The sequence below is a fragment of the Dromiciops gliroides genome, chromosome 4 (assembly GCF_019393635.1).
Source record: "Dromiciops gliroides isolate mDroGli1 chromosome 4, mDroGli1.pri, whole genome shotgun sequence".
Classification (NCBI taxonomy): Eukaryota; Metazoa; Chordata; class Mammalia; order Microbiotheria; family Microbiotheriidae; genus Dromiciops; species Dromiciops gliroides.
The window spans coordinates 213,340,244-213,357,048 of record NC_057864.1 but is presented as its reverse complement, the minus strand read 5'-3'; the positions used below and the strand labels follow the sequence as shown (position 1 = coordinate 213,357,048).

Below are 16,805 nucleotides of genomic sequence, written 5' to 3'. Positions count from 1 at the left end.
ACAGACAAGATTCAGGATTTGAACTTGGTTTTCCTCTCTGCTAGATTCCGGGGGTGCTGGCCTCCTTGGACATTCCAAGGGCCCTTGGAACAGGTTGACCAGGGTTGTACTGACTTTTTCCTCTCACCTGTTTTTGGCAGGATGGTAGCCTGATGCAAGGTGACATCTTCAAACACCACAGGCATCTGCTCCATGGACATGTCCAGGGATCGTGCCAGTGTTTTCCAGACCAGGCACAGGTAGCCAGTAGCTGGGAAGATGACTCGTCCATCGATGCAATGATCCACCAGGTAATGGTCTGGGGATTCAGTCCCTGCATCTGTCGTGGAAAGAGGACAACTAGTCAGGCCTTGGGAACCACCCCCAGGAAGGATGGGCCTCCTATACAGAGTATCTCACATCCCTCCCCATTGTCCCCTTTGGGGAGAGGGAATGGAGGACAGTCTGACACAGGCTGTGCAGATGTAGGGGAGCCCAAGCTATTGGCACTTTTTCACGGAGGAGGGTGCAATGAAGACCTGACCCCATGGACCCCATGGGCTGGCCCTCTTCTACTTTAAGGAGAGTCTCATGACAAGTGGTCACTCAGCCTCTGCTTGAAGACCCCCCAAAGCCACTTCTCAAGGCTGCCCTTCTACTTCTGGATGGGCCTAAATGTCAGCCAGTTTTTCCTGACCTCATTGCACCTTTGACACACTTGCTTCTGGTTCTGCCCTCCAGGACCAGACAGACCAGATCCCTCCATGTGGCAGCCATTTGAGATGCTTGAAGCCAACCATCATGTTCCCTTCTTCAGGCTAAACACCCTCATCTCATTCACATGATCTTCTGACACGTATTTGGAGTTTTTCACCATCGTGGTTGCCTAACTCCAGGCACTATCAATGTCCTTTAAAAATTATGGTGGCCACAAGTAAACACAGTTCTCTAGATGGGGTATGATATCGGCAGAGAACAGTGGGACTGTATTGCCTCTTTATTCTAGGAGGCTTTGCTAGATGGTGCAGTAGATAGTGTTGGATCAGTAGGCAAGAAGAACAGAGTTCAAATCCGGCCTCAGATATGTAGTAGCTGTGTGACCCTGTTCAAATTCAGTTTCTTCAACTATAAAATGGAGAGAATAACAGCAAGGCTGTTGTGAGGATGAAATGAGACTATATTTGTAGAGTGCTTAGCACAGTGACGGACACATAGTAGGTGCTTAATAAATTTCCTTATTTCCAGTCTGCCTTTCTATGCAATCCTAGATTGAATTTTTGGCTGTCACATCTCTGTTTACTTAGGCACAGCAGATAGAGCACAACTGAAACAACTCAATAATAAAAAACTTGTAGTCCACTAAGCCCCTTGGATCTTTTTCAGAACTGCTATCTCACAACAGGCTTCCTCTATCTTGTCACATGCAAACTTAAACTTCTATCTTTATCCAAGTTAGACAAAATGCTAAACAGGATAGGGCTAACCCTGGGTCCCTGGGATACTCCACTGGAGTTCTCCTGTCACACTGACGTTGAACTATTAACAGCTTGGGTTTGGTTACCCAACCAGTGCTGAGCCCAAAGGTTTGCCTAGAACATGGACTGGTTAGGCTTTTATATACATACTTATGTCTGAATCCATCTAATTATATTATCATCCAGTCCCCTTCTCACCATATTCTCCACAATAACATCAAAAGCTTTGCTAAAACTTAGGTAAACAATATTTATAGCATTTCCCCCATCTATCAGTTTAATAACCCTGTGGAAAAAAGGGAATGAGGATAGTCTGGCACAACTGGTTCTTCATGAAGCTTGCGCCGGCTCCTTGTAATGACCCCTTTCCTTTTCAGATGTTCACCAATCATCTCACAAATATCCTTTTTAGAACTCCCCCCAGAACTGAAGTCAAGATCACTGGCCTATAGGTAGCAGGCTCTTTTCTCTTCTCTTTCTCTTTTTTTGAAGATCAGAATATTGCCTTTTGCCTGTCTTCTGTCACTTCTCCCATTTCCCAGGATCTCAGCAATTTCATTTATCAAGAACCAGGCATGTCCTTCATCCCAGCCAGGTGACTTAAATAATGCACCAGGGACTGCTAGGTCCTCTCTTACCACCTCCTTACTCTTCTTGGGTTGTTAACTCCCTGTTGTCCATTTTTGTTCCATCATTCTTGGTATAAATAGGAGTTTTCTTGGCAGAGAATACAATATAAGAACTGAGCAGTTTTGCTTTCCCTCTGTTGTCACTTTGTATCACAGCCTCTACTTCAGTGTTTTCAGAAAAAAACCCTCTTCCCCATCTCACTTGAATGCTTCCCAATCTGGCTTTTTTAGTATTTCCCAGTCCTCTGGGGCTGACTTTCCCTATAGAATCTTAGGTCATGGGATAACAACAACAAAAATATAACAACTTTAAGGCTTGTAAAGCATTTTGCAACTATTACCTCATTGGATCCTTACCACAACACTGAGGTGGGTAATATTATCATCTTGTGGGAATTGGATTGATGCCCCCTGCTGGGAAAGATATTGCAGGGAAGCTCTGCCATGAGGAGAAAGCATGTGACTTAGAAAGCATGTGACTTTAGCGTCCAGAAGCTACCCAGTATCAGGAAGTTACATCTATAGAACCACCTGTGGGACCTGTCAATCAGAGCTACCAGCCAATCAGCTTGGAGCTGTGTGTGTGTGTGTGTGTGTGTGTGTGTGTGTGTGGACGGGCTGTTTCCGGTTTCTCAGTAGGCTTCTGGGAGAAGCCAAGGAGCCAGCGGGCCTTTTGGGTTGAAGACTTTGGCTTGGTGGCAGGGGAGGCAGATTAGGGAGAGCAGGCAGATCTAATTCTTTATCCACGTGTTTCTATTTACTAGTCCCTAATATACTTTAATAAATAATTAATGCCCAAAGATTGGTGCTATATGTTTTCTAATTTAAGGCGACCACTCATTAGATTTTAGACATCATAGCTAGAATTTTAGCCCCTTAAAATCTCCATTTTACAGATGAGGAAACTGAAGCAAAGATTAAGTAACTTGCCCAGGGACATATAGCTACTAAGTAACCTTAAGCAGGATTTGAATTCAAGACTTCCTGACTTCCACCCCAAAAGTCTTCTATATTTCTCCTGAATCCTTTGAAATCTGAACTTAAGGAAAAACATTGCCAAGATGAAGGGTACACAGGCCCAGATTTTTTTCTCCTCATCACTCAAGCAACACACTTTTCCCCATTAGTGAGAATCACATTCAGAATAGCATTTCCTCTTGTGAGCCCACCTTTCCTTTCTGTTAGGTAGTACATGCTGTGGATTTTTGAGGATTTACTTTGTAGCCTGCAACTTGCTCTACTTTTTTGAAGAATGAAATGGTCACTATGGCGAGTTAAGAAACTGTTGGCCTCTCTGCTCTCAGCTGTGGGAGACCTTTCGTAGATGGCTAACCGAGGCTTCATCAGGGCCTTTGAATGTTTTTTTTGATGTGGCAGCTGGTTTTGTTCCTTTATCTCCATTCTCCCCGGCCACCACCCCACACTTCTGACCTTTGTCACCTTCCCCCTAGACTACTGCAATGTGGTTTGCCACTTTGTGCAGGAGACACTAACACAGAGATCTTTTTAAAGACCAATTTTTATTAATTAGCTTCTGGTCAAGAATCAACAGAGCTTCCCTTTGCCTAGGAGATGAGGCCCAACCTCTGCCCTTGGCATTCAAAGCTCTCCACAGTCTGGCCACACCCTACCCATTCGATCTAGTTCCCTGCCAGGTATCCCCTGTTCTCATCCAGTGGGCCTCCTCTCCTCACTTTCCCTTGTACAGGCTCCACCATTCATACTTTTCTATGTTCCTCTAAGGAACTATTTCCTCATTTCTCTAGTGAGCATAGACGTCCGCATGGCAGCTGGCTACAAACACCCACATTTGGCACCCCTCCAATGATAGCAATGTCAAGATTGTTTCCCCAGAGAGACTGTAAGTTTCTTGAGGATCCCTATCCTTTTTGTAGCTCCCTACCCCCCAAGGACCTAAGAGAGGGTGCTCAGTAAATACCTTCACAAACATTCAGAGCTGGAAAGGACTTCTGGGCTTCCCTACTTTAACCCTCTCCTTACAGAGGAGAACACGAAGGCCAAGGTTTGAGAAGCAACTTGCCTAGGGTGGCATAATTACTTAGGGGCACAGCCAGGGCCAGAACTCAAGTCTCCAGACTCTCATCCAGTCTATTACCTACCATGCCAGGCTTCCCTCCCACTATCTGAAGTGGCTTATTATATTGTACAGGGAGACAATAGGGAGATGGGAACAACTCTGATTGAGGTTGGAACTGGCACCACCTGAAGCTTCCATGAAACGGAGTCCAGACTGGATTCCTCCCTACCCTATTCCAAACTCCTTCTGTTGGATAGGATCTTTTGTGTTCAACATCTAAAGTCCAATAATGCCCGGGATGGAGGAACACGCCATAGGTTTCCATGGACAAGATATGCAACCAGATCCAAAGACTATCAGCAGCAGGGCCTGATTAGGATGGGTTGGATCCCTCTGTACTCTGATCTTGGCCAGACCCACAGGGGATTATGGGCTTCTTGGGGCTAGGGACCAGGGTGGGGAGGGAGGAATCTCACCAATGTTGTAGACGGTGGATGAAGAGGAGCCTCCTGAGCCACTGGGGAAGTCGCTGGTAGAGGGGACGTCCCAGTTCTGGCTGTGGTCCCACTTGATATGTGGGGAGATGAGTGGTGTTCCCACAGGGGCAGGGTATTCCACAGGTGGGAAAAGACCATTGGGATTCACATTGGTGCTGAAGTGAGAGAAAGAGAGCAATGGGAGAGTGAATCAGAACCTTGGACATGGGACTTCTGAGGGGGATACACAAATTTTCCTTAGAAAGAAAGTCTGTCAAATATATATGGGAAGATTATGAGGTAGAGTCATAAAATAGTTTTAGAAGTGATGCCACAGGATGTCTATTCTTATCCTACCTGAAGATGAGCCTCTGAGTCGTGATCCTGATGGTTAGTAACTATACTAGAACCAATAAGCCCAAATGAATGCTCTCCTTAGTCATCTTAGCCTTTCATGATACTGTCAATGCTCAAAATGGCTCTAATCTGCCCTCTGGGAATTATCTCTGCAGCAGTCACTCTGTTATCTAAGTCTTTCAGAGCACAGCCTTTTAAATACTCTTAATGGTAGAGACTGTCTGCCACTCAAGTCCTCTACCAGTGTCTCATCAAAGTCTGGAGGCCACCTTGGTTCTTCAAGGCTGCACCAATGGAGTACAGGCCCCGTAAAGGATGAGTCTTTTGTTGTTGTTGTTTTGCGGGGCAATGAGGGTTAAGTGACTTGCCCAGGGTCACACAGCTAGTAAGTGTCAAGTGTCTGGGGCCAGATTTGAACTCGGGTCCTTCTGAATCCAGGGCTGGTGCTTTATCCACTGCGCTACCTAGCTGCCCCGTAAAGGATGAGTCTTGACAAATTCAGAGGGGCTGGCCTTTAGGCTCGCATCACTGGCTTTGTCTATCCAAAAGTGACTTACTTCTTGGACAGAGCCTCTAAGAAACTACAATCAAAGAGCAGAATCAAAAGGTCCTCCATGGGTGACAGCCCTTGGTTGTCTGCAGGGCAATGAACTGTTTGGGCCACAGAAACCTTAAAGACTTTCTCCCGAGTTGGAGGTAGGTATCAGTAGAGGGAATAATCATATTGCACAAAGTATAGAATCTTGAATTACTGAAATAAATGCTAGTCAATCTTACTTGGAGGCAGATTTGATTTTTAGAAATAGCCCAAAGACTCTGGGAGCCAAGTCTGATGAATAAGGTCAGTGATCAAGCCTAGCAATACTGTTCTGGGTTAGAAATGAAGTGTGTCTCATAGACTAGTTTGAAAAGTATTTCCAAAAGGAGTTCCTGAAATATTTTGAGTAAGGGCAGCATTATCTGAAATAAATGTCTAGTTTCCCAAAGGAACTGCTTTGAAGGGGTCAACACATAAAGTTGTGTCAATTCTTATATATTTATTAATTTAAAAAAAACCCTCCAACAACCAAATTCTTTTTGCTTCATAGCCACCATATACAAGTCAGTATCTATTATCCATGGGTGAATAACTGCTTTGTGAACTAAATAACTGAGCCTGGTACACATCCCTGACCTTCCCAGATTTCACTTGGACTGAGCTAGGGCAGGACAGGAATCAGAATGGGGACAGGTGGTGGGAGTGGTGGTCGGGGTGGTTAAATAGGTGAATGAATGTGGCTATGTAACAAAACTGAAATAGCACCTGAGTTATCCATATCTCTTCTACATTAGAGGAGATAAGAGAGTTTGGCTGGGCTGGGACTCTTTTTCTTCTTTTTTTCTCCCCTTTTAAATACTATTTTATTTTTCCCAATTACATGTAAAGACAATTTTTAGCATTCATTAAAAAAATTTTTTTTGAGGGGGCAGCTAGGTGGCACAGTGGATAAAGCACCAGCCCTGGATTCAGGAGGATCTGAGTTCAAATCCAGTATCAGACACTTGACAATAGCCATGTGACCCTGGGCAAGTCATTTAACCCTTATTGCCTCACCAAAACCCCCCAAAAAACAACAACAAAAAATTTTTGAGTTCCCATTTTTTCCCTCCTTCTCCCCCAAGATGGTAAGCAATTTGATATAGGTCATATATGTGCAATCATGTAAGACATATTTCAGTATTAGTGGGACTCCCTTTTTCTTGGCTCCCCGTGTGGGGTTGTGATGGTGAAACCTAGAATGGTCATAATCTTCCCTACCCAGTCAGGTGGAGCTTTCCGATGTTGGTGAGGAAGAACTCCAGGTTGTCCTTGTGGTCCTTCTTCATCAGAGGAATGATTGTGCAGGTTGGCTTCAAACCTCTCTTCAGGACTGCCTGGATGGGGGCAGGGAGAGACCCAGAGGTCAGGGAAGAAGTCATATAATCAAGGGAGGCTGCACACAAGCTGAGAGAGCAAGAAGCCATGCTTTGCTCAGTGCAGACATCCTTCTCCAGGTATCCAACCCCAGCTATGCTCCTTAGCCAGGAAGTGCTTCCTGGGAGCTAACCCTTCCCTGGTCTCCAAATTCCTCTAGGCGGGGTTCTATACAGGAGTTTCCATAGTCACTGCTTCTGTTTTTCTTTTAGTCTCTTTTGTTCTGCCACTAAAAAACTTATCATCCTGTGACCCACCCATTAGTGAATCTGACATTCTCAATTATCTTCTGCAATCCCTTGGTAAGAGTTGATCTGGATGCTCTCTCCTTTTTGATCTTTCTAGTCATTCTGATGTGGGCTGGAATTAAGGGTCAAATTGATCATGAGTCATCCCAAAAGAATTACAAGACTCAGTGACTCAGTTTCCCAAGTTTTATTGCAATACTGTGGGTGACCACAGGGAGAGAACCAGAATAGTGGAAAGGTGTCTCTCGGATAGTGAAAGAAAAGACAGTTATATTTATAGTATGGAGAAATTGATTATCAGTTTCATAATAATCTCCACCTTAGGGAGGTACAGGGGAGGGAGTTCCTAGGGTCCTAAACCAACCCCTGAGGCAGGTACCTTTTTCAGTGGAGGTGTGTTTTTTTGGTTTACACATCATAAGGTGAATCTGGGGACAAATTTGGCCTCTTCTGTGCATGTCTCTTTCTGATTCCCATGACTAGTTTCAAAATATCTTCATTTTTCATTTATTCCTAGTTTGAGTTTCTATAGCCTGTCAATTTTATCACTGTTATATGACCTGCCCCATTATGTCCCTGTTATGGGCACTGACTACTGTGGGTAAGCAAGAAGCGAGGCCCTGACTTATATTAATGAAGAACTTATCCATTAACTGGGATCTGAATCCCTCTTAGAGCCCATAAGTTTTTCTGTTAACCCTTTTTTTGCCTCCTACATCAATTCCTCTTTCTCCTTCAGGCAAGTCCCTCCTCCCACCCACTGAACATCAGTCTTTCTCTACATTCTTTCCCTTGGTGATCTCAAGACTTCAAATATGGAGATGATTCTTAAATTCTAGCCCAACCCACCTGCAAGCCTGGATATTTTCACTCAAATGTCCCATCATTATCTGAAGATCAAAGTGCCTAAGGCCAGGGCCTTATTTATGATCCCTAGTCACCCTACACTCAAAGTCTGACTTAACATGGATTGATTCCTCTTCATAGGGTCACATATTGAGATGGAAGGGGTCTTATACAGACACAGTAATTTCTTCAAACATGTCTCTCGTATCTATCCTTCTTTCTCTGGTCCTATTCTAGTCCAAGACCTCATTGCCTCCTCCTTAGATGCTAAACCACCCCGCTGACTCATTTCCATTTCCCCAAATTCTGTCTCTCCCTCAGCCTATATAGCATAATCAGAATAATCTCCCTTAATACTTTCAACATCTTGCTCCTTTACCCAAGAGCCTAAGTTATTTACTGTCTGAACTCATCAAGGACCTTAAAAATCTGGCCCTACCCCTCCAATTTATTTTCCCACTATTCCTCAAAAGATCTTCTCCATATAACCCAGACTTCTCTATCTCAGAAGAAGCTCACTGTACCCCCTCCCCCACAATCACTGCTTATCTTGTTTCCCTCTGGCCATGTGGCCCTCTTCAAAACAGCTGTTCAAACACTCCTTTATCATGAAGGTCTATGTTTTCCAGGAAGTCCCTTAAATCACTTTAAGTTTTGTTCCAAAGAAGACAGATTTTGAGCTAGGAGGAAGCTTGGAGTCGAAGCTAAGCCACTTGCCCAGGGTCACACAGACTACGGAACAGAAGCAGGATTTGAACCCAAAGCTTCTTGGCTCTGAGTCTAGTGCCCTATGCTCTCTACCACCTTGCCCCTTTCCTTGATAGCAGAGACTCTGTTAAAATTTCTGTTACCCATTGCCAAGGACAAGGTGCAAGAAATTTGTTATATTGTGCTATATATGCTTCCCTGGCAGCCCCCAGCACATGTTGGGCACATAGGAGGTAGCAAGAAATATTCTAGGATCTGAGTTCAAATTTGACCTCAAACACTTGATACTTACTAGCTGTGTGACCTTGGGCAAGTCACTTGACCTCATTTCCTCAACGCCCCCCCCCAAACAAAAACAAAAGTTACAGGGAAGTAGATTTCTGTTTTTTAAAAAAATGGAAAGAAATATTCTTTGCCGACTGCCTGAATGACTCTTATTGCCACTCAAACACCTGGGCAATACTGCTGGCGTGCTCCTTGAGCTGTCATGCCAGGTCCTTGAGTCTGGCCTCCCCAAGGGCCCCAGTACCTGCAGGAGGGCGTGGGGGGCGATCTCCAACACCACGGCATTGTCAGGGATGTGCCTCAGGGCCTCTTGGAAGAGTACTGGGCTCACCAAATTGTTGACGTTGTACTCTGCTGAGGATGTCTGGGCCAGGGGGCTCTTCCACTGGTGCTCAGGGATGGAGGTGCTGAGCCAGCGGGGGGGAACGGGGTCGGGGAGTTTTGATCACCTGCATGAGAGATCCCCAAGATTAAAAAGAGACATCACTGCAGTCCCTGCAGCCTATTTCAGTCACTCTAATGTTTTGCTGGTGTTCCTTCTCTCCTTCTACCCCCACCCCCCCTCCAACCAACATACTATTATTGTTTCTTCTTTCATTTTGTCCTGAGCCTCATTCTAAAAAAAACATGAGCTCAGAGTGGGGAGGAGGGGGAGGTGGCTTCAGAGACCCCATAGCTGACTTGGCTCTAAAACCTGTTCCCAGAGAGGACAGAAGAGCTCAACAGACCTCTGAGAGTACTTCCTGTTCTCCCCTCTGGTAATGCTTTTGTTCTGTGACTCCACCAATCCCCCTCTCCCCCCTGCCTGCCCCACCGCCCCACCGCCCCACCACAGGAAGCCTTTCTTCACCCCACCCCCCACCCCCGCCCTCATCCTCTTCGTTTGAAACTAGAAGACTGTGGGAGGACCTCCAGTCTAATGTCCTTATCTGACAGGGGAAGAAACTGAGGCTCAGGAGGTGTGTGTGAAGACAACACAGCTAAGCCACTCTGTAATTTGTCCTGTTTCCCTATCAGACTATGAGCTCCCTGAGGGCAGGGACTGGGCCTTTGGCTCTCTTTGTAGGCCCCACTCCTTCTCCCCCTCCCCCCCAGTGCTTCCTGGAGGGAGTGTTTGGCACTGACAGGGGCTCCCGACTCCCTCTTACTCACCTTCTTCAGGGCCTGGAGCAGCACGGGGGCGATAGACTCCATGAAATAGGAGTGGAAGGCAACACCCCCTGTCCTCACTTCCTTAGCAAATACCCCCTCAGCCTTCAGCTCCTCGATGAATTTACTCACTAAAGCCTGGGGAGAGGGGAGGGGAGGGAGGGAAACAGATAGCATTAGTTCCCTTGAGCTTCCATCTTCAAGAACACAAAAGGGGGAAAGCATTTGGGGGAGGTCGAGAAGGGGGAGGGACTGGTCAGTACGATTCCCCAAACTATCATCTCCAAAGCCAGAATGTGTGATCTACTCATGTCTGGAAAGCTGGCTGAGAATCACAGCTGGAAGGAGACCTCGGGGAATCACCACAGCCAACCTTCTCATTTACTGGGGAGCAAACTGAAGCCCATAGCGGCAAAGGGACTGGCCCAGAGCCACAGAGCCAGCTCACAACAGTGCTGGGCCTGTGATCTGCCTCGAGACGCTGGCTTTTTCCATGACACCAACCTGCGTCTCACCAAAAAGGACCTGTGACTTATATGGGAGGCTCGCCAGAATCCTCTTAAATATCAGAGTACCCTCGGCAGCAGTTTAACTCTTTCATCAGAGGATCAGAGCCCTCTCAGAAGGACTCTTAGAAGCACTGAAGGACTGTTTGAGCCCCAGTCTTGGCCCCAAGTGCCTGATGGTCTAAGAGAAGCACCCGGCTGCCCATGTAAGGTAAATCCTCCATGGCTCTCTCCAGCCCAAGGTCCCTACTCACCTGGGGCCCTGAAATGGTGACCGTATCCTCAGAGTTATGGCAGGCGGGGACAACGCCCTTGGGACAGCGCTGTTTGCATTCTTCCCATGACAGACCTACAAATGGGGAGCAAAAGTGTCACTTCAAATAACAAAGGGCCAGGAGGCTCTGGGAGTGAGGGGATCCTGAGTAAGATTAGGGGCCCTTTTGGGGAGAAGCACAAAGACTCATTTTTTTCCCCGGGGGCCCCTTCTCCTACACTGGACTTTCTTGGACCTAGTATTTGATGGCAAGTACAAATGCCTGAGGATAAACATGTGCAAGGGGTTCAGCATATATGGATGCTCCCACAAGGCGGATGCCCCTGGCTGTGAGGGGATGGGGAGGGAGGCTACAGGCTTAAGCCTGGACTTCAAAGGAGTTTAGGGAGATACTAAGGTACATATAACTCAAGAATCCCAGGTATAGCTCTTCCTTGCCTGAGGACTGGAGGTTGGAACAGAGCTGGCCAAACCCAGACAAGGTAACATCCACATCAAGCCTTGGGCATTCTGGGCCAAATATTTCTAATAAAGCTGTCCCTGGGCCTCCCGCCTCCCCCTCACCACCCACTTCCATGGTTTAACTCTGCCTTTCTCAAGCCTGTCAGGAACATTTCTAATGCAACCTCTTCTTTCCTCTCCAGGCACTGTTGTAACTGGAGTATAATCTGTGCTTAATTATGTTTCACCTTAAAGAGCAAACCCCTCAAAGGGAGGAATTAGGCTCTACTGTTCCAAATGGTTAATTCAAGCAAGGTCTTGTATGCTTATGGAGCCCAGTGGCAGAGATGCTGAACTCACAGCAGAAGACAATAGTAACAAAAATTAAGAGAAAAAGAAGAGCTCCAATTGCTATAGCACTTCAGAAATAGGGACAGCTAGGTGGCACAGTGGATAAAGCACTGGCCTTGGATTCAGGAGGACCTGAGTTCAAATCCAGCCTCAGACACTTGACTAGCTGTGTGACCTTGGGCAAGTCACTTAACCCTCATTGCCTTGTAAAAAACAAAACAAAACAAAAATGCACGAAATACATACTGCAAGTATTATCATTCCCATTTGGCAAGTAATAGGTTGGAGGCTCAAGGAAAGAGCTGACTCAGTTGAGGCCACAATGTGGTAGAGCAGGGACCCTTATCTAGCCCTCTGACTCCAAGTCCAGTACAAAGATGGTTTCTACTTAGCTTTGGAATATATTGTAGGACTTAAGCAAAACAAACAAACAAAAAACCCCCAACTGCTATGGATTTATCTTCCTATTTGTTTGATTTAGTCTAACATTAAAATGAGTTAGTATTTCCTGGATGATGGCTGGGAAGTAGTTCGGGGAGTAGGGCTGGAAGCCAGCCTGGAGTTAAACATTTGTCAGAAACAATCACAAAGTGGATAATTAACACATGAGGCCCTGGGAGAAGACAAGGACCATAGAATGTGAGGGCTGGAAGATCTCCTTGATCACCTTGTCCAAGGTACTCATTTTATAGATGGTAAAAAGGAGGCCCAGGGAAAGGGGGAAGTAATTTGTCCAAGGCCACACGGCAGCTTGGGAATGAGAAGGTTGGGGCCGAACCCTAAACTCTCCAGTCTGTGCTCTTCCTGATGCTGCATTGTGTCTTCACCCACGGTATATATGCCTAGGAGGAGGTATCTTGCACAACTATAGGTAGGGGGAATATTCTTAACCAAACAAATGACAGGTGATCACTAAAGGCAAAACAGACCTTTAGCTCCATACTAGTAAGTCAGTGCACAGTCTGCTCGGGGGCCAGGGACTATTTCTGATCCCTCCCTGCCTTGACTCCTCAGGAAAGCCTGGAATGGGCAGTTCTCAGACACTTACCCACAGCTGCCATACTTCCTGCAGGGAACTTGGCATCTTTGATGCACTGGCCTCTCCAGTAAGCAGCAAGGACAGCCTCCTTCTGGGTGAGGCAGCCATCGGCATAGCCACAGGCCACCTCGCCCAAGGAGTGCCCAATGATGCCATCTGGCTTCAAGCCCATTGCTGTCAACATGTCAATCTGGGCGATCTGAAGAGAGGGAATAACAGGGGAGAAGTGAATCACACTGAGGATCACTGACCCTCCAGTTAATAGTTTCCCCTAGCTCCTAATCCGAAAGGGTCAGTACAGGGTCACTCAGTCCTGGGCTATTTCTTTTTTGGACCCTGAGATTTGTGGCATGGGTGGTGGTGGTGGTGTAGGTGGTGTACTCATACATTAAACTGTCCTTTGTCTGATTGCATTCCCAGCTAGACCAGTGACGTGTTAGATGTCCGGCCAAAATTAAGGTCCTACCTTTTGACCAAGGTGTGTGACACTACCTGGCCCAGACTGGGATTGAACCCATGACCATGGTCTCGTTAACAACAGGTTCAAGTTACTGGCCAGACCACCCCCTCACAGTTTGGCTAAAAAGCATGGGAGTCAAGCAGTTCATGAAAAAGTCTCATCAGGGTCTTCCTCCCCTCCCCCACCCCATGAGGTTCCCACGAAGAAAAACAGAATCATCCAGATCTCCTAAACCCCTTTTCTTGAGTAAAGGACTACTTGTTTTGTATGCATGGATGGTACCCGGAAGTGAGGGGCAGATAGGGTCAGGGAGAGGTCTTCTTTTGGCCTACCTGAATTGCAGTAAGGCTAACAAAGGCATGAACGATGTCATCGAAGGTGTTCTCATCGGTACTCAGGAGCAGGTCGGACACCTTGAGGCCATACTCTTTCACAGCCTCATCAGAGCGCAAGATGGAATTGCGAAAGATGTCCAGTCGCATGAGACTCAGTCCCATCCCCTGCCATTGTGTGCCCATACCTGTTTGAGGGGTGGGAGGATAAGGTTACCTGGTTTAAACCCTACTCTCCTTCCCCCCACCCCTCCCATTTGCATGGAGGGAGGTATTTACCCCACCCCCTGGCCCACTTCAGGGCAGTCACAGAGGACAGGCGGTCAGGGGTGTATGTGGGAGGAACCCTTGGCTAGCCCTTGGTACCGAGTGGGGGATTACTGAGCCTGGAGAAGACTCAGGGATGGGGTAGGAGGGAGAAGAGGAGAGTTTAGTAATCACCACAAACGCAAATGAATTTCTTATAAAGAGGAATGTTATCATTCTTTTAGTTGAAATGAGGCTTAACATATAGTAAAGAGGATTGAGAACTTCTTAACATGAAGGGTTGGTAGAAAAAAAGAATTTGTATGGATGTGGTTGCATTTGGAAACAGGAATGGACAGGCCCTTCCCAACTCTGAGATCCTAAGATTAGGATAAAGCCCCAGCCGCAGGCAGGATTTCAGATGGAGAAGATCAGGGACGGGGCTGGAAAACTCACCAGAGCAGATGAACCAGAGAGGTCGTTCACCCGAGGTTACCATCTGTACCTCCTTGGCATTGCTCTCCCCACCAAGCACAGTGAAACCTCGGTAGGGCATGCCGGCTGTGGGCACCATGGCAATGTCATTGAGCATGCTCACAAAAGTCTGGTCCTGGGCCTGCAACTGGCCCTGCTCCAGCAGTGTTTCTACAGCTTCCTCTGTCCGCCCACTGACCTGCAGCAGGTGTGGCAAGGATGGGGACCGTAGGGACCGGGTCCGCCTGGTGTTGGGTTTGAGAATGACGTGGACGTTGGAACCACCAAAGCCGAATGAGTTGATGCCAACATTGCCACCCTTGACAGGCATTGGTTTGTCCACCACCAGAAGTGTCCCGTCCACGAGGGCAGGGATTTCAGGGTTGGGGTTCTTGAAGTGCAGGTTAGGAGCCCAGACCCCATGTTCCAGAGAGAGAAGCACCTGTGGGTAAGAGCAGAAGTGGCAAGGGAATGTGAGTGACCTCTAGAGGGGCTCCAAGGCAATCAGAAAACCTGTTCTCTATGGCTGGCTCTTTGGGGCTAGTGCAGGACCAGCCTCTATTAAATGAAGCCAATTCCACCCACTCCTGCTACCACTAATGAAACTTTAAAGGACAGCATCGTGGGAAATCTTTCCTCCTTTGCAGATAGTAACATGGTGCCTGGGAGATGGCTTGTGACTCTCTTGTAGTCTAATGGGACTAACATCCCTGGGGAAGGTAGCCTGGCCCTCATTCTACCCTCTCGATTTAGAACTAAAGAAATTAACGCCCAGAGTATGGCAATGACAGATTAGGTTGGTGATGGTGGTTTTCATCCATATGAGCATGTTATGGGCACAAAGGCACATCTTGGGGTTCCTTTTTTTTTTGTTTTGTGGGGCAATGAGGGTCAAGTGACTTGCCCAGGGTCACACAGCCAGTGTCAAGTGTCTGAGGCTGGATTTGAACTCAGGTCCTCCTGAATCCAAGGCCAGTGCTTTATCCACTGCGCCACCTAGCTGCCCCTCTGGGGTTCCTTTTTAATGAAAATATAACATGGCCTGAGAGTAGAGAGAGACAGAGATGGCAGATAACAGGATTAAAATATGCTTCACAGGGCAGCCAGGTGGCGCAGTGGATTTAGCACTGGCCCTGGATTCAGGAGGACCTGAGTTCAAATTCGGCCTCAGACACATGACACTTACTAGCTGTGTGACTCTGGGCAAGTCACTTAACCCCCATTGCCCCGCAAAAAAATAAAAAAAAGCTTCACCACCGAGATCACCAATGATCCCCTAACTGCCACATTCAATGGTCTTTTCTCAATTGTCATCCTTCTTGACCTTTCTGCAGGATTTGACACTGGTGGCCATTGGACATTCCTGGGCTGTGAGTTTTGTGACACTTTTATCTCTTTGTTCCCTTCCTACCTCTTTGACCACCACTTCTCAGTCTCCTTTGCTGGATCACCATCTATCTCATACCCCAAGGCTCTGTCCTGGTCTCCACATTTGGTGACCTCATCAGCTCTTATGCGTTCAGTGATAATCTCTATGCAGAAAACTATCAGACCTGTATTTGTAGAACTAGTCTTTCTCCAAAGCTCCAGTCCCACACTGGCCTAATGAATATTTCAAACTGGATGTTCTATAGGCATTTTGAATTTAGTATATACAAAGCAGAACTCATTATCTTTTCCCCAAAACCTTCTTGTCTTTTAAACTTTCCTCTTACTGTCAATGGTACTGCCACTTGGCTATTGAACATCTCCATATGGATGTCCTATAGGCATCTCAGACTGAGTATGACCAAAATAGAACTCATTCTCCTTCCCCTCAACTTAGCCCCTTCTGAACTCTTTATTTCTTTCTGTCTAGGGTACAACTCTACCTCTAGTAGTTCAGGTTCACCATCTTGGTGTTGTCTTTGCTTCCTCACTCTCGATGACCCTACAAAGCCAACCGATCACTTGTTTTCTTGCTTCCTGCTCACATCTCTTGCATACATTCCCTTCTCTCCCATCTCAATGCCATCCTCCTTTTGTTCAGGCCCTTGTCACCTCTTGCCCAGATCATTGCAATATCCTCCTAATTAGTCTCCCTGTCTCAACTGTCTCTTTACACCAATCCATCCTCCACACAATTGACACGGTGAATATTCCTAAATCACAGGGCCGATGACATCACTGTCCTACTCACTAAATTCCAATAGTGCCCTATGACCTCTAGAATAAAATATAAATGGTACCTTTGACCTACTGGTGTCTTTTGTTTGGCTTTTAAAGCTCTTTGCGGCCTGGTCCCACCACACTTCCCAGCCTTACCACACATTAACCTGTTCAACACCTTAAGCCCTTCAGCCAAGCCAGCCTTCTTGAAGTTCCTGGTATATAGGACTTTGTCTGCAGTCTGCACATTTGCACTGGCTGTCCCTTTTTCCTGGGGCACTCTCCTAGCTCATAACCAGGACCCAGCTCAAGGGCCATCTTCTCCGGTCCTCCCAACAGCTACCACCTTCTCCTCTATAGCCATGGATATCTACTTGATATTCCTATATA

General features: G+C 46.7%; 1 protein-coding gene across 1 annotated transcript in view; it reads right to left on the bottom strand.

The window, feature by feature from the left end:
- Positions 1 to 16,805, bottom strand: part of FASN (fatty acid synthase) — a 55,784-nt gene that overhangs the window by 21,704 nt on the left and 17,275 nt on the right. Inside the window, 10 exon segments of the mRNA XM_044004090.1 lie at positions 128 to 319; positions 4,598 to 4,773; positions 6,753 to 6,868; positions 9,240 to 9,416; positions 9,418 to 9,444; positions 10,148 to 10,282; positions 10,905 to 10,999; positions 12,765 to 12,954; positions 13,548 to 13,735; positions 14,250 to 14,709. Of these exon segments, the coding sequence (XP_043860025.1) occupies positions 128 to 319; positions 4,598 to 4,773; positions 6,753 to 6,868; positions 9,240 to 9,416; positions 9,418 to 9,444; positions 10,148 to 10,282; positions 10,905 to 10,999; positions 12,765 to 12,954; positions 13,548 to 13,735; positions 14,250 to 14,709 (1,756 nt within the window).